We start from the raw sequence: 26308 nt of genomic DNA on the forward strand, positions 1-26308 counted from the left end.
AATACTATCACGTTTCTGAGATACTGGGGTTAGAGCTTCAATAGTTGAATTTTGAGAGGACACAATTCATCCTATAGCCATGAGAAAACTCATTATTTTGCAAACAAGAAACTCAGAGGTAGGAAGGCCCTGAGACTGATGAGTTCTGTGACTTGGTGATAACACTACGGATTCGGATCTTCCTGCCTTAGCACTGGCCTTGTTTAAAGACTGGTATCTCCTCAATCCAAGATGACTCTAGAGGTCCCAGGAGTTAGAAGGAAGCAAGACATGGAGAAAGAAGGCTTCTGTATTTTTTACTAAGCGGGCAGAAACTTTTTCCAGAAGCCCCAGAGCAGACTGCCTTCTGCATCCATTTCTCCAGGGGCCGTGTGCCGCCCCTACCCTAGTCTCAGGCCCAGGTGATGAGGTTACCTTAATTATGAAGGTCTGCTCTGTCCGCTTTATGGATTTTAACATCTCTGTTTTAGCTCAGCCTGTCTAGACCTCAGCCACCTAACGATATTATCTAGCTGGCTGAGAGCCGAGGACTTGTAGTTAACCAAAAGAAACACACAGAAAGTGATATCACAAGGTTGATGCATCTTATCAGGGATGTATTTTATTCAACAGAGAACCTGTCAGGACCTCCTAGTCTTACTTTATACACAATTGCACCAAATGTGATTTTGATTAAAAGCCTCTTAACATGTTAGAGGAAAACCATATTGAGTCAATAATAATAGCAAATACTAACATGACATTATAATATGGCAGGCCCTTTTCTAAATGCTTTATTTCCATAGATTAATTTAATCCTTTATGACACTCTTCTAATTCTCTGTTAGAAAGGACTGTTACTAGCCTTTTTATATATGGAGAAATGGAGTACTTAGACATCAGCTAATGTGTGTATGGTCCATGCTCTGAAGAGCATTCTGTGCAGTAGGTAAGATAGGACTCAGGCTCTAGACAGATTTGCGTTTAAATCCAAGTACCACCACGTATGCCTCTGGCCAATTTATTAATGTTCTCTAAGCTTTAGCTCCATCATCTCTGAAATGTAAATGATAACAAAACTCTCCTCCTAGGTTTGTTATGAGTATCATATGATGTAACACATGTAAACGGCTCAGCACAGTACCTCTCACATACTCAGCTCTCAGTAGGTATTAATTATCCATATTAATGTGTGGAGAAAAGAGCCAATATTAATAGCCAATTAAATAGCAAATGTGACAACTAGCAACAAGAAAGGAAAAGAAACATGTTACAGAATTCAACGGTGATTTTAAAGTCATCTGGGACTGTTCAGTGTAGCACAAAAGAGTCTGTGTCTTTCAACAGGTCCCGAGAGGAGCACTGAATTCAGGCGAAGTTCTAGAATGAATGCTCTTTATCATGAATTTAATCTTGAATGGTCTATAAAATACTGATCTGTGGTCAGTGTACGTGAACCATGCAGGGAAGAACTTTATCCATTACAGAGTTTGTGTGTTTTTCTTACGAGCTATATAAATCCTGCAAAGAGTTTTTTGTAATCCCCTTTTTAATTTGCCCCCCCGCCCCCACCAACTGTAAGACCTTTTCAACTCTCTTTAATCACCGTGCAGGCTTCTCTCTCCAGTGTGTCTACATCTGCTTCCCCTTTCCCTGATTTTACACAGTGTATTCGTTTCTATTCCCTCAGTCAGCTTTTTATTTATTTGTATTCTTTTTATTGTATTTCTGTAAGCCACCTCAATTTTTTCATGAAACAATGTAGTATATGTGAGACAGCAAAAGAGACACAGATGTATAGAACAGTCTTTTGGACTCCGTGGGAGAGGGAGAGGGAGAGGGTGGGATGATTTGGGAGAATGACATTGAAACTTGTATAATATCATATATGAAACGAATCGCAAGTCCAGGTTCGATGCAGGATACAGGATGCTTGGGGCTGGTGCACTGGGATGACCCAGAAGGATGGTACGGGGAGGGAGGTGGGAGGGGGTTCAGGATGGGGAACATGTGTATACCCGTGGCGGATTCATGTTGAAGTATGGCAAAACCAATACAATATTGTAAAGTAATTAACCCCCAATTAAAATAAATTTATATTTTAAAAAAATCTAAATAAATAACTAATCTTTACAACAGAAGCATTGCTATAAAAAATGTTAACAGAACAATGTACACTAAGTATCACCGTGCTTTGGACTTGTGACTATTTCGCTTAACGTTTGTTTCTTCCCGGCTGGTCTCTCCTTGCACTAAACTCCTTTAGAGTGAATTGTGTCTAATCATTTTGCACATAAATCATTAATCTTACTGGGTGAAAGAATTGCTACCGATTTTTGTTAATACGTATCTTGGTCTTTCGCATGTTTCACCATGTCCTAAAGAGTGGTGGGCAGTTTCTTAAGCGTTCACTGTATTCCTTTATAATACCTAACCAAAGGTTAGGCAGAGTATAGATATTTCCATGATAGGAAGCCTTGGGTGCTAGGTCTTAACTGGAAAAAATAAGTCAGTTCTTTCTGCTGTGGCATTTTGACAACACTACACAGTTTCTTTTCTCAAGCTATGATGTCTGAACTGACCATTCAAAATGAAACATTAAGTGGGATCTCTCCTACTGGCTGTCAACTAGAACTAAGAATGCATTTAGTCTCAATTCTAAAATTCTAAAATGACTATGTGTTGGTGCAGGTACAGAATTTTGTCTGTTTTTCCCCACCAGAGAGCTCTGGTTCACACAACAGAGACAACCCGTCTTCGATATTTTGTGGAGTTGCTGCTTGAGAAAGGACAGCCATTGATGCTGGTAGGAAACGCTGGAGTAGGAAAAACAGTCTTTGTAGGTGACATGCTGGCAGGTCTGTCTGAGGCTTATATAGTATCCCGTGTGCCTTTCAACTACTACACAACATCGGCAGCCCTGCAGCGTAAGTGTTCCTCCTTTTATACTCCAGAAGCAAGGTCAGATACTATCAGAGCCAGGACATGCAGCCCAGAGATGATTCCTTTGTCTTAGACATTTTGCTTAGAATGAATTTTTATTTTTCACCACTCTGGCTGAATATACTTTGTTTAAATATTGTTATTTTGGCTTTTTATATCCCTCCTGGCTTTACTTGGGTTATTACTCTATAGAACAGAAAGAATTGACATCAACAGTTCCATTGCTTTGCCTCTAAACCATTTGGTTAGCTTTAATCAATTTCGTGGAGCCCTAGCAACGAAAGAATATGCTCAAGGAAGAATGTATACTGGTTACCTCTGCAAGCAAGGGATTGATTTAGTGGGGAATTCACTCAGACTGTATTGATGAAATGACAGGCCACCAGTTGTTTGTTAAATCTTAGAACTGTGAGAATAATTTTTAGCTGTTGAATACATGCATCAGTGTAATCAAAAGAACCACATAGATTTGGGGCATTTTGAGTTTGGAAGGGCAGAGGGCAAACAGAGTAGACGTGAGAAGTAGAGAAGAACTACTATAAAGAGCTGAGAGCAGTGTCTCACTGTCCAGCAGAGCAGTGGGGTTGTGTCGTGTGAGGGCAGCAAAAGTTCCTGTTGTTCACTGCTTTATGAAACCTGTTGCCCTGAGAATGGTTTCTTTGCTGTGTGCATTGTTGCTATTTCCTTAGCCCTATCAGTAGAGATTAACAACCTGTTTTCTTATCACTTAAATCATTAACTCATCCAGGAATGATTGTGCTGTAATCTCTTTCTTAATCAAGTTTGTCTTCCTCATCTTTGTGAGTGGAACAGTTAAAAGCTGACCTGGAAGGTTTTCATTCATTTCTTCAGCGAATATGTATCAGTTATCTACTTTATCCCCAGACACTGTGTATAATACATGCTTTTCATTGTGGACACAGAAGAAAGGATCACTTTATCACTTGTAAATGGAAGATTAGGGCTGCAATTCAATAGTTGAACGAAGTTTAGCTTGCTGATTCTTGGAAGGGTTACAAGCATGAATAGATTTAGACATTGCCTATTAGCATGAGGAATAGAAAGAGCTAGTGTACTCTGAAGAAAGGATTTCAGACCTTTGAGATGGGATGGTGTATAGGCAAAAAGGGAACTTAGGCTAGAAGAATCAGATTAAGCAAAGACCTGAAAGAGAAATTTGTGGGACACATTCATTTAATTGAATCTCTAAGTTGATCAAAGCATAGTGATCAGGTAGAAAATAGGGCAAAGGCTGGAGTTATAGGTGGAATGCCCAATTGTCTAGTTTGCTGAAGACTGGAAGGTTTCTGAGATAAGGGACTTTTAGTGCTATCACTGGGATCATCCCAGGCAACCAGGGATGGTTGGTCACTGAGACTGTAGCTAACGTGCAAGTGGAAAAGAACATATTTCATATGGTACGGAGCTGTGAGCCATCGATGGGGAGCAAGGAGTTGACAAGATGCAGGCTCTACTTTGGGCTTTCCTGGTGGCTCAGTGGTAAAGAATCTGCCTGCAATGCAGGAGACCCAGGTTTGATCCCTGGGTTGGGAAGATCCCCTGGAGAAGGAAATGGCAACCCACTCCAATATTCTTGCCTGGAAAACTCCATGGACAGAGGAGTCTGGCAGGCTACAGTCCATGGGTTTGCAAAAGAACTGGACATGACTTAGTGACTAAACCACAACGACAACAGGCTCTATTTTAAGAAAAGTCTATGGTGGAGAGACCAGTCTCCTTGAGCAATGTATTAGCTGAATGAAATGATACCCTGGACTAGAGCTTTAGAAGGAAAGACAAAAGGAGGAGACATGAGGTACCATTTACAGGCTGTGCTTAAACAAATCAGGGACCAGAAAGGAAAGATTAAATTCAGGCCTTGCATCTGGCTGATTGGGAGAGTGTTAATCCTGTTGGTAGGAGCACAGAAGGCTAAAAAGAAGTGATGGGTCATGAGTGGGGAAGAGGTATGTAAAATTGAGTTTGGGAACAGGCACATTTGATGTTGGCCAAACATACAGTTGTCAGTGGCTAACAGGAACTGAAATTTAGCAACCATTTGGAAATGTAGATATGCTGCTTGGAAAAAGGGCTTGTGAATTAATTAACTTTTTATATATTTTTTTACTTCATTCATTCCTGTTTTCATTTAACAAGTTACTTACTTGCTGTAGGTGTTATGAGGCATACAGAAATGAACACGACAGAGTTCTTGTCCTCAAGCTATTTATAGTTCATTTAGAGAGTAGGCAAGTGACTAGATACTGCATCTCAGGTCCATACTGTCAAGATTTTCTGTATTTGTGATTTCCTCTCAAACATATCAACACAAAGTCAGATAGGCAAGTGAAGAGATATAACTTGAGGTATACACAGGATAATGCCTGCATATAGTATCCTCTTATACTTCTGTACCCCATGGCCCAAGAAGAGAGATGTGAGAAATTCCTGACTGTCCCTAGACTCTAGTACAAGGAAGATAAAGAAGGACTTATTGACGGGTTCTGGGTGGACTGGCAGTGGTTCCTGAATGACGGTAGGTACGGGGGGGAAGGTGTGAAGGTCCGCAGCGAAGGTGTTGTCTCAGATGTGATGGCCAGTGTGCCCAGTGCTGCAGCTGCAGACTCTGGGAGCGGAGCCAGGGTGAGCTCCAGGAGAGTATTACATGGCAGGAGATGAACAGAGACATGTTTCTGGGATTAACCTGCAGAGAGGTGATACTTGAAGCCACAGAGTGGATGAAATGGGCAGGATGAGGAAAAAGAAGAAAAAAAGGACTAATGTTCTGTTTTGTATTTATGTATAAATATATTTATATATAAACAGAAGTTTACATTTTTATTTGATTGGTGGACAGAATTATATATTGGTTTCAGGAATTCTTGAGAAACCTCTAGAGAAGAAAGCTGGTCGTAACTATGGTCCAGGAGGAAATAAAAAGTTGGTCTATTTTATTGACGACATGAATATGCCTGCAGTGGACTCGTACGGCACTGTCCAGCCCCACACTCTGATTCGACAGCATATTGATTATGGACACTGGTAAGCGATTCTGTGTTTCATTTTCTACTGAAATCTAATTATTATTACTATGGATAAAATTTTTTAAATAGAATCACCCCAGTTTCTTCCTCTTCTGAGGAGCATCTTCTGTGATACTTTTTTGGGTTTCAGTTTGCTACCCCTTTTGCTCATCTTAAATGGAGTAGATTTTCTTTGCATCATTGGAAGAATTGGATTGAAAAGTATCTTAGAAACGTAAACTCTCCAGTTAAAGCTTAAGCTCCTTAATATATTAACTCAGAGTTAGTTAGGAGAAGCTTGACATTTTCTGTAAGATGTAAATATCTGGTAATGTCTGGGCATCACAGTTGACAGTCCCTGATGTTAAGTAGGGGAGAGCCCCTAGTCTCGCTATGGGTATTTTTAACCAGACTCAAGTGAATCAATAAACAGCAATAATACCTATTGATTTAGCTCCGCATGTTGATACTGGCATCAAAGGAGCCACGTAGTCTTCAGCTTTCCAAGCTTTAGTTTTTATCTCTCAGATAGGCTAACAAGTTCAACATCACAGAGTGATTATAAAGATTAAAGAAAACAATTTATGCTGAAGTCCTTTATGAACTGCTGGGATTTGTTGTTATTTTGAACTTTGGGATTTAAGGTTCTGTTTTCTATCTTGCAGGTATGACAGACAGAAAGTGATGCTTAAAGAAATCCACAGCTGTCAATATGTTGCCTGCATGAATCCGATGGTGGGCAGTTTCACCATCAATCCTAGACTACAGGTAGGGTGTCAATACTCACATTGTTGATCTTGATTCTTAGTGCTTGTGGGGTAAAGATTAGGCTGTATGGTTCTACTGTACATTTGGTGAAGCATGGAAGCTTATTTTAATTAACAGAATTTTTAAGGCAGCTTTTGGTTTACAGAAAAATGAGCTGAAAGTACAGAGAGTTCCCATGTATTCCCTCGCACCCTGTGACTCATCTACAAACACCTTGCATTGGTGTGCTGCCTCGATTACAATTGATGAGCCAATATTTATAAATTATTATTAAGTGAAGTGTAAAGTTGATGTCAGGGTTCGTTTTTTGTGTTACATATCCTGTGGCTTTTGGCAAACGTACAATTACAGGTATCAGTTATTAAAGTATCACACAGAGTAGTTCATGTCCTAAAAATCCCCTGTGCTCCCCCTAATCAGCCCTCCCTATCCCCGAATCCCTGGCCACCATTCATCCTTTTCCTGTCTCTATAGTGTTGCCTTTTCCAGCATGTCCTATAGTTAGAATCATATAGTATGTAGCCTCTTCAGACTGGCTTCTTTCTCTTAGCTTAAATATGCATTTAAGGTTCCTCCATGGCTTTTCATGTCTTGGTAGCTCATTTATTTTTATCACTGAATAATACTCATTGTCTGGGTGTTCCTAGTTTGTTTATCCATTTACTTATTTAAGGATGCTTTAAGCAGAAGGTATTAAGAAGAGGTGGCAAGAACACATAGAAGAACTGTACCAAAAAAGATCATAATAACCTGGAAACCACAATGGTGTGATCACTCACCTAGAGCCAGACATCCTGGAATGCAAAGTCAGCTGGGCCTTAGGAAGCATAGCTACGAACAAAGCTAGTGGAGATGATGGAATTCCAGCTGAGCTATTTCAAATTCTAAAGTGCTGCATTCAATATGCCAGCAAATTTGGAAAGCTCAGCAGTAAACACGGGAGTGGAATAGGTCAGTTTTCATTCCAATCCCAAAGAAGGGCAATGCCAAAGAATGTTCAAACTACCGCACAATTGCACTCATTTCACATGCTAGCAAAGTAGTTCTCAAAATCCTCCAAGCTAGGTTTCAACAGTATGTGAACCGAGCGATGTACAAGATGGATTTAGAAAAGGTAGAGGAACCAGAGATCAAATTGCCAACTATTGGATCACATAAAAAGCAAGAGAGTTCCAGAAAAACATCTACTACTGCTTCATTGACTACTCTAAAACCTTTGACTCTGTGGATCACAACAAATTGTGGAAAATTCGTCAAGAGCTGGGAAAAGCAGACCACCTTACCTGCCTCTTGAGAAACCTGTATGCAGCTCAAGAAGCAACAATTAGAACTGGATATGGAAATACAGACTGATTCCAAATTGGGAAAGGATTATATCAAGGCTGTATATCGTCACCCTGCTTATTTAACTTATATGCAGAGGACATCATGTGAAATACTGGGCTGGATGAAGGACAAGCTGGAATCAAGATTGCTGGGAGAAATATCAATAACCTCAGATACGCAGATGACACCACCCTTATGGCAGAAAGTGAAGAGGAACTAAAGAACCTCTTGATGAAAGTGAAAGAGGAGAGTGAAAAAGCTGGCTTAAAACTCAACATTCAAAAAACTAAGATCATGGCATCTGGTCCCATCACTTCATGACAAATATATGCGGAAACAGTGGAAACAGTGACAGACTTTATTTTCTTCAAAATAAAGAGCTCCGAAATTATGGCTGCAGTGACTGCAGCCATGAAATTAAAAGATGCTTGCCTCTTGGAAGAAAAGCTATGATAAACCTAGGCAGAATATTAAAAATCAGAGACTTTACTTTTACTTTACTTTTTCGACAAATGTCCGTCTAGTCAAAGATGTAGTTTTTCCAGTAGTCATGTCTGGATGTCAGAGTTGGACCATATAAAAGGCTGAGCACTGAAGAATTGATGCTTTTAAACTGTGGTGTTGGAGAAGAATCTTGAGAGTCCCCTGGGCTGCAAGGAGATCCAACCAGTCCATTCTGAAGGAGATCAGTCCTGAATACTCATTGGAAGGTCTGATGCTGAAGTTGAAGTTGGCCACCTGATGTGAAGAGTTGACTCATTGGGAAAGACCCTGATGCTGGGAAAGATTGAGGGCAAGAGGAGAAGGGGATGACAGAGGATGAGATGGTTGGATGGCATCACCAACTGGACATGAGTTTGAGCAAGCCCTGGGATATGGTGAAGGACAGGGAAGCTTAGTGTGCTCCGGGTCTTGGGGTCACAAAGAGTCAGACACGACTGAGTGAATGAACAACAGCAATGGTTGTGTCCAGATTTTGGCAATTAGGAATAAAGCTACAGTAAATACTTATGTGCAAGTTTTCTGAGTGCATGTAAGTCTTTAAATAATAATCGCCACCACTGCCACTGTAGATACAACAGTCTGTGGTTTGCTTGCTTTTGTGTAGTCAGTGGAGACTCAGCTGGGTGACTCTGCTGACCTAACCTGAGCTTGTTCACATGTTGGGCAGTTAATTGTCAGCTACTCAGGGTGGCTTTGGCTGGAGTGATTGTAATTGGGACAACACGGCTCTGTGTCATGTGTCTCTCATCCTTGGGTAGGCATGTAGAATTCATTGCAAAGATAGAGCCCTAAGAGAGCTAGTGGAAACACACAAGCCTTTGACAGTGACTGGCACCCTGTTACTTCTATCTCCTTCTGTTGCCTTTATCAAGTCATATGGGCACTCTGAGAGTCAGAGTGGAAGGTACTGCCAAGTTCCATCACAGTGGGTATGGATACAGGAAGAGATGAAAAATAAAGTGCCCCTCCCTGTTTTGGTCATCTACTGGTAAGTAAAGGTGAAAGTGTTAGTTGCTCAGTCATGTCTGACTCTTTGTGACTCCATGGACAGTGACCCGCCAGGGTCCTCTGTCCATTGGATTTCCCAGGCAAGAATACTGGAGTGGGTTGCCATGCCCCTCTCTAGGGGATCTTCCCAGCCCAGGGATTGAACCTGGGTCTCCTGCATTGGCAGGTGGATTCTTTACCATCTGAGCCACCAGAGAAGCCCCAATCTACTAGTACCATTACATTTTCTATTTTATGCAGCTCTCATGTTTGTTTTTGTTTTCAGAGACATTTCACAGTGTTTGCATTCAACTTCCCATCGCTGGATGCACTGAACACCATCTACAGCCAGATCCTGAGTTTCCATTTCCAGCAGCAAGCATTTGGTCCCTCAGTTCTCAGGAGTGGCCCCACTTTGATACAGGCAACAATCGCATTCCATCAGATGATGGCACATACATTTTTACCCACGGCCATTAAATTCCACTACCTCTTTAATTTGAGAGACTTGTCAAACGTCTTCCAGGTACCTCGATGACTCTGTGTTATGTGTCTTGAGTGGGGCACTGATTAAAGTAATACCAATGGGGTTCATTCATAGAACTTAGTCTAAAACTATGCTGCATCCTTGAGCATGTATTCTTTCATTTTCTGTAATAAGCTTTATGAAGTATGCAGGTTTATTAATCCCATTTTGTCAATGAAAGTAGCAATTCCCCTTAGGTTGGTAGAGACTTAGCAATAGAAGCTAAGGTAGAAATCTTGGCTCCCTATTTCATTGATTCTGAATATGATTCTGTATAAATATTTGAGTGTCTCATTTTGTGCAAGTAAAAGGGATAATTTTTTTTTAATATTTAGGTGATAACGATTTTTAAACATATATCAAGAGAAAATATAATTTCTTAAATTCCTATTTTGGTTTGGCATTGACACTTAACTCACTTATCCAGTAAAAGGACAGTGTGAATGTATATGATTTGAAAAGAAAGTTCCGAAGAGAGAATTCAAAACCTTGAAATTTTGAAAATATCCAACTTACATGGCCTATCAGTAGGGTAAAAGTAATTGAAGAATTATTTATGGCTCAAAGTTCATTTGTGACAGAAGTAGTAAACTGGTGGAATATGAAAACTTCATGAGACTTCTCAGTATTTGGTGATTTTTATTTCTTATACTTTTATAACCCTGCCTTCTAAATCACTCCACAGCTGCCTCAAAACTGTAACCACATTAGGCAAAAGCTTTTTCCAAATGTGGACCATTCCTTTTCATCTCGATCTTTCTTGCACCTGCCTGAAAGACTGTGCTCAATTAAACGGTCTTTAAAAGCAGGTTTTTGATCATAGGAGGGAAGGGAGGCCAAGAGGTGAGAGACCTTTCTGCTCACCATTCATATCCAGTCTGTTGACTACACCCAACACCACCCAACAGTTGTTTAACCTTTTACAGCTAATTCTCTATGACTCCCTTGGTGTTGTCCCTAGAGCCCAGAACACGGTGACTCTCCCCATGAGAACTGGGTCTATATGAATCCAAAATATTGAAGAATAGTGTTGCAGGAAAGTGAGAATCAAAATGTTTTGACTACCCACAAAATGTGCATTCAGACAGTCAGCTCTGGATCTTATATATTTCATCTGTAAAATGAATGAATTCGATTAAATGACATCACAGGATTTTAGAATAAAATATATTACTGTCCTATGACTTCCATGTTAGCTAGTTTTAGAAACTGATTTTCCTGAAGACAGTAGGTACAAGTTCTAAGATCAGATATTTAGTTCCTGGGCTGACTCTTGAAATACAGCCTTAGCTCATTCCTGGAAATGGGCATAATGGTAGTTAATTCTTTAATAGACTTCCCTGGTGGCTCAGTCGGTAAAGTGTCTGCCTGCAATGCAGGAGACCCAGGTTCGATCCCTGCGTTGGGAAGATCCCCTGGAGAAGGAAATGGCAACCCATTCTTTAATCCTTTTTATTGTGTAGTTAATTGTTTAAATGTTGCTTATCGGAGACTGCAACTACTGATATGTAATACTATTTATAACCCTTCTTGTAACTCAGTAAATTGCTAAATTCAGCATGCAGTTAAAGAATACGTTAAAGTATTATCTTGGAATGTCATCACGTTCCGAATTTTTAATTTTTTCCCTTCTTGCCTTTTAGGGGATTTTATTCACCTCTCCTGAGTGTTTAAAGTGTCCAAATGATTTAATACGCCTGTGGCTTCATGAATCTTCTCGTGTTTATGGAGACAAACTGATAGACACAAAGGACTGTGATTTGTTTCATAAAAAACTGCTGGAAACTGCTAATAAATACTTTGAAGTAAGCAAATGAATTCCAAAGGTCACTATGTGCTCTGGCATATTGGCTTTTGGGCAGAAATGGGATAAGGATGTGAATGAATTGTATATATGATTCCCTTGCTGAAACAGCTGTGATTCCAGATCTCTACAGGGGAAGATGACATCCACCCATGGGTTGATTTACAGGCTTTTCCCTGGACCGGTCACTCTGCCTCCAGATGAATCATTTCTGGAGATTGACATGACCGTATTTTTCACTTCCTCCTCCTGCAGGGTGTAGCTAGCCATGTGCTGCTTCAGCAGCCCCTCATCTATTGCCATTTTGCTAAGGGCAGCCAAGACCCGTGCTACATGCCGGTGAAGGACTGGGAGGTACTGAAGACGTTTCTGACGGAAGCACTGGATGACTACAATGAACTCAATGCCGCCATGCACCTCGTTTTATTTGAAGACGCCATGCAACATGTGTGAGTTGATGGGCTGTGATGCTTTTGCACAAAGTAAAAATGGCTGAGTGTCCACAGTTGCTGTTATTCAGTAGATCTTACTGAACACTCTGAACTATCGGTTGTTTTTTTTTGTTTGTTTGTTTGTCTTCTGGGATTTTTTTGAACTATCAGTTCCTGTTTGCCATACAGTATAAAACTAAGTTTCTCCATGAAATTTATATAATATTGAAACCCAACGTTACCTCAAAAAATGAAAAGAAAAACTTGATTGAGAACACAAGATAAAAAAGACAAGACACAGCCCTCTTCTAGGATATAAATATGTCACATACCTGTAAGTGCAGCCACTTACCATGTCATAAGCAAAAGGCAACTTGTAGAAGACCTCAAGAATGTACATGAGTAGGAAGGAAATTGAATTCTGTGCTAGAGGAAATTGATAATCTGAGTTAGGTAAGAAAATTATCTTTTGCAAAAAGTCATTCCAATCCCCTTAGCTTCTGTAACTATAAGTGTATGGGCCTGATTCAGAGAAGGTCACTAAGCTTGCATTCAACAAATTACAAGAATGTCAAACACAGTTCTTTGTATAATAGATAATTTTTATATAAATGGATATATAAATGATAATAGGTTTAGGTGTCATGGATCCGTTAAAAGACTATTAAGTGTCTATATGAATTATGTCACAATAATGTCTTACATAGGTATACTATTTTTTGAAGTGCCATGAGAACCATAATTTCATGTTCTTTCACTTGTACCTCTGTTAGGGAAGAGTATGAAGAAAGAGGAAGGTAAGTGACTTGTTCAAAGTTAAAGTTCATAAGTGGCAGAGACAGGACAGACTCACGCTGATTTGCCTTGGTTAAGAATATTTACTGGGTGCCAAATGAGTGCCAAACAGGAGCACTGCCAGCCTATCAGTGTGTGTGTATCTGTCACTCAGTTGTGTCTGACTCTGTGACCCCATGGACTGTAGCTCGCCAGGCTCCTCTGTCCATGGGATTCTCCAGGCAAGAATGCTGGAGTAGGTTGCCATAGCCTTAGGGAAGAATATGAAGAAAGAGGAAGGTAAGTGACTTGTTCAAAATCTTAAAAATTTGTAAGTGGCAGAGACAGGATGGACTCGAGCTAATTTTCCTTGGTTAAGAATGTTCATTGAGTGCCTACTGAGTATCAAACAGTAACATTGCCAGCCTATTCAGTACTTACGTGCAAGTTAAGGAAGAAAAAAGGGAAGGGCATGTTTTCTGGGCAGAAAACTAGAAGAAGGCCCCTTCCCTGATGTAGTATGACTGAACAGGCTCTCACCTCCTAGCTTGGGTGCCTTTGCCGTGCACAGGTTGTGCGACCATCCGTGACGTCTGCTGTCAGACATTGCCCAAGTACTGGGGAGACAGCAGCAAGCAAGATAATCCAGTTATTTCTCTAATTGAGCTCATGTTTTAGTGATCCCATGGGAAGTTTATAAGGATATGAACAAATAAGCAAGTGAGGAACATGGCAGAAAGTGATACGTCCTGCTGAGGAATAAAATCTATTGATCCTGAGCAATAAACATGTGAATTCCCAAAGAGGGACTGGCTGTCTCTGTGAGGAGGTGGCATTTAAGGTGAGACTGAAATGATATGCAGGAGCTCAGCATGGAAAGATCTGGAGGAAGAACGCTTTAGGTGTGGGCAGATTTCATGTGGCCCCATGAATGTCCAAAAGCAAAAAGAGGGTCATGTGGCTGCAGCATGGAGAAGCAGGGAGAGGGGCGTGTGGCTGCAGCATGGAGAAGCAGGGAGAGGGGCGTGTGGCTGCAGCATGGAGAAGCAGGGAGAGGGGCGTGTGGCTGCAGCATGGAGAAGCAGGGAGAGGGGCGTGTGGCTGCAGCATGGAGAAGCAGGGAGAGGGGCGTGTGGCTGCAGCATGGAGAAGCAGGGAGAGGGGCGTGTGGCTGCAGCATGGAGAAGCAGGGAGAGGGGCGTGTGGCAAGGTGGGGAGGTGGACACAGGCCTCATGAGTACAGGTGTTTTCTTGTAACCAGAGGAAAGGGGGGTTCTTTCTTTCTAAGTGCAGTGAGAAGTTCCGGGTCAGAGCTTAGCATGGGAATGACAGGGTCGGTTGAGTAGTCTAAACAGCTGGCCATTGCTGCTGCTGTGTGGGAAGTCGATGGCATCTTCCCTTCCTGTCCTGCTTCCCCATAACTGTAATTTCTCACTGGCTCTACTGATGTGCTGGAGCTGCTCTGACAAAATGCTGCAAACTGGGAAGTTTAGAGAAACAGGTATTTATTGTCTCACAGTTCGGAAGGCAAGAAGTCTGAAATTGAGATGTCAGAAGGCCATGCTCCCTCAGAGGTGCTGGGGAGAGTCTGCTCCAGAATTCTTTCCTTGCTTCTGGAAGTTCCTTGTCTTGTGACAGCCTGAGTTCAGTCATCATGTGACTTTCTCCCTTTGTGTGTGTCTGTATCCAAATTTCTCCTTTTTATAAGGATACTGGTCATATTGGATATACCCTACTCCCCTATGACCTAATTGTAACCAATGTATTCAATCACTCTGTTTCCTAAGTCTATATTTTCAGGTACTGGTGGTTAGGGCTTCAGTATAACCCACTCCAGTGTTCTTGCCTGGAGAATCCCAGGGACAAAGGAGCCTAATGGGCTGCCGTCTGTGGGGTCGCACAGAGTCAGACACGACTGAAGCAACTTAGCAGTAGCAGCAGCAGCAGCATATGCATTTGGGGGAGTGCCACTCAGTTAATAATGCTGGCTTTTCTAACAAGTGATATTTGGGCAAAGATTAAAGTAATGAAATGAGTCAAGAGAGAAGGAAGTATGTGAGAAAAGCAATTCAAACAGACCCAAGAAATGTGGAGAATTCGATTTTTAGAAGAGTCACTCCTTAAAATGTTGAGCCCAAGTGCCTAAGAAAAACTTGGGAGGCTTCCCTATCATCATTTATTACAAGCTTCCTACATATTGATTGTTTTATGGATCCCTTTGCAGTGACAGTCCTCTGATTAGCAGACAGAGGACGCTTCCGTTAGAATCTCTGAGCATGGTGATAAGTGAGTTATTAGTAATGCTGTTTCTGGTTGGATTCATGTACGCTGGCCGTCTGTCACGGCTCGTGTGGAAGAGATGTCTTGTTGGCACTGAGGAGTTGTCCCCTGTAATCCTTCAACACAGAGTTCTCAGTGACCTGAAAGGAAAAGCTGCTGCTTTGATTAGGGATTATGAGCTAGAAACTGATTTACTGCACATCAGAGATGATTTCAGTGTGCCCTTGAACATTGTAGAAAGAGACTTGGCCACTTACAGACTGTCGATGCAGACCTCAAAGCACACATTATTGAAATGAAAACCCTGCCTTGTAAGTTGGGGTTTCACTCGTGTTAGAGTAATCTCACAGCTTTGCCAAGGTGGTTTTGTCGTGTGGTCATGTGAAGTAAAATTTAATGAGGTGGCTGAGCTTGGAAAAATAACCTGTCTTTTCAGTTATTGAAGGTTTTCAGGAAATGATCGTGCGTGCTGGTCCTACTATAAGCGATCCCAACTTAATTCTTTCAAAAAGTACTCTTTAAAAAAAATGTGTTAAAGATTGTTTGGATTGTTCAGAGCTTAAATTCATGTCAGGAAAGCAACTGAGAGAAAATACAGCAGTCTTTTCAAAAATTTTTTTGCATTTGGGCTTCCATATGCATTTATATTGGGGGCTTCCCTGGTGGCTCAGCAGTAAGGAGCCCACCTGCAATGCAGGAGATTAGGTCCCATCCCTGAGTTTGGAAGATCCCCTTGAGGAGGGCATGGCAACCCACTCTAGTATTCTTGCCTAGAGAATCCTGTGGACAGAGAAGCCTGATAGGCTACAGTCCGTGGGGTTGCAAAGAGCTGGACACAACTGAAGCAACTGGACACATGCTTACGTTGATCACATTAAAGCCAACTTATTCCTAACGGTGAGATGTAGCAATAATATCAATAGGATAAGCATTCAGAACCTCTTTGATAATACAGGAAAAGGGATTAGTTGACTTTGCTGGAGATTTACCTCTTGGATTCTAACACTTTCCGAGAATGTTTTAGACCGTTCAAGGCATGAGGAAAGCTTTCATGCAAGGGACATAAGGATCATGTAAAAAAGGCAAGTGTTTAAAATGCATGAAGTAAATCACATGTGAGGTGTTTGTTGGTCTAAACAAATCTGTTCTTCCCAAACTAATTCTATAGCAAAGTTTCTGGCCCAAAGACATTTTCCCTTTGATATCCTTATACGTGGATACTGATGTGCCATTAGGATCTTTCTTGCTAATCAGGAAAACGTGGTGCTTTGATGTAAGTCCTTGTATTCATTTTCTGCCTTCTTTTGGGGGAGAGTAACACAGCAGTGGGAGTCCAGATGTCATTGGCCAGGATGGTTTGTTGGGCAAGTGATAAGGGGGCAGATGCAGGCAGCATCTTTTTGTTTGGGAAACAGAAGAACAAGGACTGAAAGTCTGAAATACAAATCGGAGTTTAGTATCTAAATATCTGAAAAATGAAACCGCATAGCCCTGAGGCTCATTGGATGTCATCTGTTGGGGGTGTTTTCTCTCCGCAGGTGTCGCATCAGCCGCATCCTGCAGTCCCCTCAGGGTTATGCGCTCTTGATTGGAGTGGGCGGCAGTGGCAAGCAGAGCCTGTCCCGCCTGGCAGCTTACGTTTGCAGCCTCGAGGTCTTCCAGATCACTCTGACCCAAGGCTTTGGGATCCAGGAACTTCGGGTAAGTCTAGTGATGGGCGGCCCCGTGCTCCTTCTGCCCCAGGATAAAGGTGCTCCAGTCAGGCATGGAGGCGGGTAAGCTCTTCAGAGGATTTTGTTGGCTGTTTCTCCTTCAGGGACTTCCCTGGTAGCTCAGACAAAGAAACTGCCTGCAGTGCAGGAGACCTTGGTTTGATCCCTGGGTCTGGAAGATCCTCTGGAGGAGGAAATGGCAACCCACTCCAGTATTCTTGCCTGGAGAATCCCCATGGACAAAGAAGCCTGATGGCTACAGTCCATAGGGTCGCAAAGAGTCAAACATGAATGAGGAACTAACACTTAAACTTTCTCCTTCATTGTCGAATTAATAATAGTAAACTGCTACCAACATTTGTATGTGTATAAGCCTATAAGCCTGTCAGATTTGCTCAGAAAACATTTTATTAAATACAAACATGTTTTTCTTTTGTGCTGACCATACCTGAAAATCAGCAGTATTCATATACCAATACAATGGAGGGAGGGGGAGATCCTTTTTTTTTCTTTAACAAGTGCATAGAGATTTTTTCCGCTTTGTATCAGATTGTGAAAATATGATGAGAGTACAGTCGAGAAACACTGACATGTTTTTTAAAATTTTGCTTTTGAATCACAATAGTAGTTACAAAATAGTACTTAGAGTTTGTGGCAAGTGCTATTTTAAAGCAAACAACAAACCACTTGCTTTCAATATTACTAAATAAAACTAGTAAACTCTAAGTCACCAAACAATGAAGTAGATAGTTGTTAAAAGGAGCCAAAAACTTCTTTTCGCTGCATTGCTTAACAAAATCATTACTGAATTCACTTTTGCTTGAATAGAAGGGAGTTGTTTGTCAGGAGCCTGTTTGCATCTTGGGCTCCGTGAAGCCATAAACATGACAGTCATCATTATGTGCCAGAAATGGAGCCGATGTCAGCATGTTTGCCCCCATAAGAAGAGAGTCACCGAGAGGAAAGAACGTATAAACGGGGAAAGGACGGCGCCGGCCCTCCCGCTGTAGCGCCTCGGTTCTGCCCACCCCTCGCCAACAGCACACGAGCATGTTAGCACAGCGTGAGTGATGGCCTCTGCTTCTTACAGGTAGACCTTGCCAATCTGTACATCAGAGCCGGAGCCAAGAACATGCCCACCGCGTTCCTGCTGACAGATGCCCAGGTTCTAGATGAGAGCTTTCTCGTGCTGATTAATGACTTGCTGGCATCAGGTGATTAAACCAACACATTCCATGAAAGATCTTCCCCAAAGACAAATGATCTGTGGTTTCAGTGAACTTTAAATAGAGATAATTTGTCTTTGAGATGTTTGTCGGGGCATTCTTTGGGGAGAAACGTATAAACCTGACTAATTTGAAGTGTATCGCTTTCTTAGTCTGCTTACAATGTAAAAGGCCTTGCAGAGGCCTTCAGTGAAGTAAATGTTATTCCTGCCTGTGCAAGTTTAGTGGGTGGGTTTGTCATAGCTTGTTGTCACTGTGTTGTGTCTTATAAAAAAAAAAAATGGCATTTCTGGTTTCAAACTCTATCATTAAAGCTGAACTTTGTATTAGAAAGCATTTTAAGTCATATCTAAAATATGAATTATAGCAGTCTTTTAATAACTCTACTCATTCCTTTGGGGGCAGGGGAAATTCCTGATCTGTTCAGTGATGAAGATGTAGACAAGATAATTTCTGGAGTTCGTGATGAAGTTCGTGGTCTGGGCATGGTGGACTCCAGAGAAAACTGTTGGAAATTCTTTTTGTTCCGAGTGCGACGACAACTCAAAGTAAGAAGCATTTGCTTTCCTTGCATTTAGTTAAACGTGCTGTTTCAACTCTGATATGGTTCTGTTTGGGAATTCACATGACAAGTTTGAATTCCACTCATACATTTTGTAAGGACATCCAGTCATTTGGTGTAAAAGGCCATTTGCATATTTTCTCGAGTGTCTGGAGGGCACCTTCTTCAAGTTTCCTTTGATGCTGGTTCCCTACAAGGCCTTGTTCTAAGCAGGTTGAGCACCCGAGTGAGCTGGACATGGTGTCTATCCTTGAAGAGCTTATGCTGTTACAGGAAACGAGACATCACCAATAAGTGGCGCCATGCTGATCCCAGAGGAGTTCGGCATCCTTTCCAAGGGCAGCAGGCCTCCTGGAGAAGGCGGCGTGCTGTGTGTCAGGTGTGGCTTGGAATTCCTGGGGATGCGCTGGGTTGGGGAAGAGCTTTCAGGGAGAGGAAATAGCATTTGGAAGAGTTAAGAGTGGACTGCATGGTACATATTTGGAGAAACCACACATAGGACTAAATCAGGGGTCCCCAGCCTCCAGGATCTAATGCCTGATGATCTGAGGTGAACTGATGTAATAATAATGGGGAAAAAGAACACAGTGAATGTAATGCACTTGAATCATCCTGAAACCATCCTCCACTCCCTGGCCCGTTGAAAAATTGTCTTCCACAAAACCAGTCCCCAGTGGCAAAAGGATTGGGAACTACCGCTCTAAATGACTGGGACATAGAGTTCTTATTGGAAGAAACAGGTGGATCGGGCTGGGAAAGTTAATTGGGGTGAGGAAAGGGTGGGGCTTCCCTCATAGCTCGGTTGATAAAGAATCCACTTGCAATGCAGGAGACCTGGGTTCGATTCCTGAGTCCAGAAGATCCCCTGGGGAAGGAAATGGCAACCCACTCCAGTATCCTTGCCTGGAGAATCCCATGGACAGAGGAGCCTGGCAGGTTACAGTCCATGGCATCACAGAAGTCAGACATGACTTAGTGACTAAACCACAAGTGTTTTGTAAATCATTAAAGGAGCAGAGGAGGAGTTTGAGTTGAGGAAGTGATACTATATTAGTACTTCAGGGCAAGTAGCTGAGGCTTGTCACTCAGATGATCTGAGATTCAATCCAGAGACAACTCCATGCCATAGTGTAGGCACAAGGATATAATGTAACCAAGTAACAGCAGCAGGAAGGATGAAGTATTAGAACAAGAAACCTCACCACACTCATGGCAGAAAGCCAATTGAAAATACTAGTATGGAAAATTTGGAGAAGGCAATGGCACCCCACTCCAGTACTGTTGCCCGGAAAATCCCATAGATGGAGGAGCCTGGTAGGCTGCAGTCCATGGGGTCACTAAGAGTCAGACACGACTGAGTGACTTCACTTTCACTTTCCACTTTCATGCATTGGAGAAGGAAATGGCAGCCCACTCCAGTGTTCTTGTCTGGAGAATCCCATGGACGGAGAAGCTGGTAGCCTGCAGTCCATGGGGTCACACAGAGTTGGACACGACTGAAGTGACTTAGCAGCAGCAGCAGTATGGAAAATTCAGCCTTAGATAGCATATTGAAAAGCAGAGACATTACTTTGCCAACAAAGGTCCATCTAGTCAAGGCTATGGTTTTCCAGTAGTCATGTGTGGATGTGAGAGTTGGACTGTGAAGAAGGCTGAGCGCCGAAGAATTGATGCTTTTGAACTGTGGTGTTGGAGAAGACTCTTGAGAGTCCCTTGGACTGCAAGGAGATCCAACCAGTCCATTCTGAAGGAGATGAGCCCTGGGATTTCTTTGGAAGGAATGATGCTAAAGCTGAAACTCCAGTACTTTGGCCACCTCATGCGAAGAGTTGACTCATTGGAAAGCATCCCTCTGATGCTGGGAGGGATTGGGGGCAGGAGGAGAAGGGGACAACAGAGGATGAGATGGCTGGATGGCATCACTGACTCGATGGACGTGAGTCTGAGTGAACTCCGGGAGTTTGTGATGGACAGGGAGGCCTGGCGTGCTGCGATTCATGGGGTCGCAAAGAGTCAGACACAGCTGAGGGACTGACACTGTGGAGGTTCAGGTATAGAGTAGCTGTGATTCTTCTCTACCCTCCTGTTTCAGATTCTACATTGTTCTTACTGAGCATTTCTGGTCTGAGGTTAGAAATCAGAATTTAAGTTTTGGATGCCCAGAGGGTGTTCTGCCCATCAGAAGTGTGACTAAGCATATGTTGGCCAGATTGTAGCAAGGCTGGAGATTTCTCCCTGTTCCGTTGTGGTATAGTTGGGTCACATTTTCTTTGTGAAATGGGAAAACGAGTACAACAATGGAATTTGAGATAGTAATGTAATTAATCGGACTTCCCAGGTGGCGCTAGCGGTGAAGTACCCGCCTGCCAGTAAGATACACAGGTTCAATCCCTGGGTGGGAAGGTCAGCAGCAACCCAAGTCTGTTGTTCAGAGCAGCAGAATCAGCATCACCTAGGAACTTTTCAAAAGTACACATTCTCCAGCCCCACCCCAGAACTCTTGAAATGGAAACTCTGGATAGGACCCAGAAATCTGTGTTTCCACAAACCCTCCAGGTGATTCTGAAGCATGCTGAAATTTGATACCCGTTGTTATAAATAACACTAGAATGAGCATCCTTTACAGACGTCTTATACACGTAACTTTGCTTGCTTTTGTAGGATAAATTCTTAGAAGGGAAATTACTGAGTTCAATAGTTACACCTCGTAGTGGTTTTTAAATCATGCCTGCAAATTCTTTGATGTTCTTCTCATTCTCAGGTGGGATCTAGGCCCCTCTTGTTGGCTCTGAGTGAGCTTATCCCTGCTTCAGCTAACAGAGTAGGGTACAGAGCAGCACAAGGATGCTGAGTAACCCCTGAGGCTGGGTCATAAAGGACCCACTTTTCCATTGAATTTCACATGGTTTTGTTTATGAGTTCTATGTATACTTATCAATTAGGTTTATATACGGGTGACAGATATTTTCCCTGTTCTGTTATTTGTCTCCTACATATATATATATTTAAAAGACGTGTGTGTGTGTGTTTGTGAGTGAAAGTGAAAGCCACTCATTCGTGTCCGACTCTTAGCGACCCCATAGACTATACAGTCCATGGAATTCTCCAGGCCAGAATACTGGAGTGGGTAGCCTTTCCATTCTTCAGGGCATCTTCCCAACCCAGGAATCAAACCCAGGTCTCCCACATTGCAGGTGGATTCTTTACCACCTGAGCCACAAGGAAAACCTGAGAATACTGGATTGGGTAGCCTATCCCTTCTCCACAGATCGTCCCGTCCCAGGAATCAAAGCACAGTTTCCTGCATTGTAAGTGGATTCCTTACCAACTGAGCTATCAGGGAAGCCCTATATATGTGGTAGATCTCTGTTGGTTTGTTTATAACTCTGAAAAGTTTTTTAAAGTTTTTACAGTAGACTGATCAGTGTTTGCCTTTGTGGATTTGGGGTTTCTTACATATTTAGGAAAGTATTTTTTTCTGTCAGATTTTAAAACTCGTCACTGGAAGCAGTTAGAACTCATTTGGGCTTACAAATGAAGAGAACCTCCAAGAATAGTTCCGGAAAGCCTCTTCCCACATCAGAGTCCAGACTAGCTCAGTAAGCCCTTTACACGCCCATGCTTTCCTGCCCTTCTTTCCCGCCAGCACCCATCCTGATGCCTCCTGCCTCACGGCCACATGACAAGTGCAGCGAGGTCTGTATTTCCGGCAGGAGAAAGAGAGGCACAGGAGACTTGGGGTTCTCTGAATCAGGAATCCAAAGCTCCCCCAAATCCCTAAGCTGACATCTTACTGATCATAAGTGTGTCCCTTGTCAGCTCCACCTATGAGGGAGTATGTGGAGGTGCATATTTGATCTTGTCACGAGGGCTTTATGGATAAAATTGGACATTGGTTTAGAATAGCAGCAGCAGCAGCCATTCTGGGGTCTGCATGCTTTCATGGTCTATGGTTAAAACTGTGCCACAGCTGGAATACATGTATTGTTATATGTGACACAGCGTGAGCTGAGAGGTTTCAGGGTAATTTTTTTCCCCCAAAAAATATGTTCTTATCTTACTAATTTAAAGTACCACTTTTATTTTGTGCCAGATTGTATATGAACTGGGTCTATTTCCAAATCCTCTATTCCATTTTCTTGATACTACTGCTGATTCTAGCTTTGTGCTGTGTGAGTTATGAAACCCTCATTATACTTTTTTTAAATCTAGTGTCTCATTGTACTTACCTAGTTTTTCTTTGTTGCCCTTAGATATTTTTATGTTTTGTTAAACAGCAGAATCATTTTGTCAAATTCTAAGCACATTCCATTTAAATTTTGGCTGAAATCATGCCAACAACTTTTTAAATATATTTTAGAGAGAATTTAATCTTCATGATAAATAGTCATTTATTCCTTTTGTAGAAGGCCTGTTTCCTTCCTAACGCTTCCTAATGGTGTATTGTTTTTATATAGGAGAGCTGTTGATTTTTAATTTTGTAGTCAGCTACCTTACTGCCTCTCTGATGGTTTCTGTTGGTTGGCTGATATATAGCCTGAAGATGATGATAGTTTGTCTTGCCTAATGTTTTATTTATCCATTCTCCTCCCACATTGTATCAAATCGACAGAAGAAAGTGTTTCTGTTGTTCCACTGTTACATTTTGTGTTGGCTTTTGACTCAGGGTGTGTCTTCTTAAGGAAGTATCTGCCTATTGAATTCTTTTGCAGCATCTTTTGAGATAATGATAGGGTTCTCCTTGAACTTAGTAAGATTCATGTAGTTCAGAGACAGTAGGGAAGTTCTGCATTTTCATACTGTTAGGTCCATCAGGACTTTGCTTTGTATTTCCTGTGACTCTGTGCTTCAGCAGGCCTCACTAGAATTGAGACCGTGTTTATGTTTACCTCTGTTCTTGTCTAAGCCTTTTCATCATCACCTTTCTCAGGATGCATCTTGGTACTAGCTAGAATTTATTTTGGAGTTAGATACGGATCATTTTTCCTTGTTGTCACAGGATTACTAATTGGATAATTTATCTCTTCCCTATGAAAATGAGTAGCAGGGTTTTTTAGTTTTTTAAATGCTAAGGAGGAATAAGATCTCTGCCTTGAATATTTCACATCCTTCTTGGCCTTGTCACTTAGTTTGCTACCTCCTGAGAAAGGTTTGTGGTCAGTGCCTTAACCTGAGGGAGAAACAATGTAGTGAAGAAACAGGTCACCTTTCATCTAGAAAACCACAGCTTCCTTCTCTTCATCCCTGTGTACTACCCTCAGATCCTTGGAATTTTTTTTAAGACTAATGGATTTCTCTGTGTCAGGGTCATATTAAGTATATTGTGATATTCAGCAGCATGTGCTAAAGACTCAGAATTTCTGATGAGGTGATTATTTCCTTTGCGTATGTTCCTTGCTGGGCAACACAAGAAGCTGGATGTGCAGCAAGAGTTGGTGAGCACGCCTGGCAGGTCAGGCTAAACGACGTGATGTTGCCAGCCCATTGCCCGTGTTCACCACCACAAGTCACTTCCTATTCACAATGCAGGGGCAGTGAGAACCTATTGGCATGTGAAACATGACCTCTGACTCCCGCAGGGCAGTGCCCGTTAATGATGACCGGATGTGTGTTCCTGGATGGGCTGAAGCAAACCAGTGAATCAATGTCAGATGCCCCTCTCCTTCACATTTGTGTATATGCGTCTTTTCCCATGTAATTCTCATCTTACACCTGGAGTGAGTACGCTCATTCTCTTCTGCTAACTTTGCTGCTGCTGCTGCTAAGTTGCTTCAGTCGTGTCCGACTCTGTGCGACCCCATAGACAGCAGCCCACCAGGCTCCCCCGTCCCTGGGATTCTCAAGGCAAGAACACTGGAGTGGGTTGCCATTTTAGTTAACGTGAAAACTCGTCTTTCTTGTCTTCCTTCCTGGCTATCTGATGGCATGGGGAAAAGAACACTTGGTGTATGTAGCTGCCCCTGATTCTTTCACCAGATTTTGGGTATCTGTTCAGTTATTCACTGTCTATGGGGGTGTGTGTGTAGTTTTTACTTTCTCCATATGGTTTTGTATTTTTAAATTATATATATACTTCCCCGGTACATGTGTGTGTGTGTGTGTGTGTATGCATATAAATATAAATATATATATATATATATACACACACACACACACACACACACACACACACACACACACGTTATGTTGTTACATATACTACCCTGGTGGCTCAGTGGTAAAGAACCTACTGCAATACAGGAGATGTGGGTTCGATCCCTGGGTCAGGAAGATCCCCTGGAGCCTGGAGAAGGAACTGGCAACCCACTCCAGTATTCTTGCCTAGGGAATCCCATGGACAGAGGAACCTGGTGGGCTGTCATCCATGGGGTCACAGAGAGTCAGACACAACTTGGTGAGTAAACAAAGACAAATATATGTTATGTATATGTGTGTATACATGCATGTATATAGAGAGAAGAGATTCATTTTTTATAAGAAGCATATGTTCGTCATAAAGAATTTTTAAAAAATACAGAACCGTATGAAGAAAATAAAAACTATGCTTAGTTATATTATCTAGAGATAATGACTGAAAACCTATTGGTTTATTTTCTTCCAACTTTCTATGTATATAGACACACATACAAAGCATTTATTCAGAACTAATTCTTTTTTTCACATCTCTATTTTCTCTACCTCCCTCTTTGTCATTTTGTTTCAAAATCTCCCACAGGGAAAAAAATATCAAATGATTCTAAGAATTTGGCATATGGGGTGAACTATTTAACTCGAATGCACTTTATTTTCAATAACTGTTTGAACCCTATATCCAATTATACCCTTTGCCAATTCCCTCTTGGTTTGTTAGAATTGTAATTGATTTATGGGAGCTCTTTATATAATGTAGTGTTAAATATATTTAATTTTTTTTCTTCATGGATTTGCTTTTTAGGAAACATTTTCATACTCTGTGGTTATGAAAATATTATTCTGAATTTTCTTTAAATTGATCTATAGTTTCTTTAATGTTTCGCCCTGGGTTGCTTTTTGTAATATAAGGTGGCCTTTCTTTTTCTCCCCCAAATTGTCCCAACACCACTTATCATATAATCTTTCATTATAACCTATTTGAATCGCTACCTGTACCATATGTTAAATGCCTAGAAGTGGGGTTTGCCAGCGTCACTGGCACTTGTTCTTGCAACTTCCTGTGTACAGAATGTCAGCAAAAGGGGGACCACTCTGCTAACTGAGCAGCTCAGATCACAGGGAGAAACCTTCTGGGTCCTTCTAATATGGACCCATTTAGTGGATGTTCAGGCATCTGCATCTGAGGTTCTGTTTTTAATAACCACCATTATATGAGGTTGTGGGGCTGCAGACCGGCCTGAAGGCAGTGTGTGCAGTGCCAGCCCTACAGACAAGGGATTCCTCCCCTCATGTATACAGGGATAAGTGGGAAGGAAATATAGTGGGGAATA

The 26308-nt window shown here is 41.9% G+C and overlaps 1 protein-coding gene and 1 non-coding gene across 4 annotated transcripts in view; both read left to right on the top strand.

Moving 5' to 3' along the window:
- The window catches only part of DNAH11 (dynein axonemal heavy chain 11), a 364495-nt gene that overhangs the window by 183089 nt on the left and 155098 nt on the right, over window positions 1-26308 (top strand). For all 3 annotated transcript variants that reach the window (XM_061413683.1, XM_061413682.1, XM_061413681.1), the window contains exons 46-54: window positions 2702-2906; window positions 5799-5964; window positions 6611-6713; window positions 9817-10056; window positions 11700-11861; window positions 12116-12309; window positions 16884-17046; window positions 18148-18271; window positions 18689-18831. In XM_061413683.1, the coding sequence (XP_061269667.1) occupies window positions 2702-2906; window positions 5799-5964; window positions 6611-6713; window positions 9817-10056; window positions 11700-11861; window positions 12116-12309; window positions 16884-17046; window positions 18148-18271; window positions 18689-18831 (1500 nt within the window). The remainder of the gene's footprint in view (window positions 1-2701; window positions 2907-5798; window positions 5965-6610; window positions 6714-9816; window positions 10057-11699; window positions 11862-12115; window positions 12310-16883; window positions 17047-18147; window positions 18272-18688; window positions 18832-26308) is intronic.
- Window positions 11394-11465, top strand: TRNAC-GCA (transfer RNA cysteine (anticodon GCA)). The gene has a single exon. It is a non-coding gene; the product is annotated as a tRNA-Cys (tRNA).

This window comes from Bos javanicus, chromosome 4, assembly GCF_032452875.1.
Source record: "Bos javanicus breed banteng chromosome 4, ARS-OSU_banteng_1.0, whole genome shotgun sequence".
NCBI lineage: Eukaryota > Metazoa > Chordata > Mammalia > Artiodactyla > Bovidae > Bos > Bos javanicus.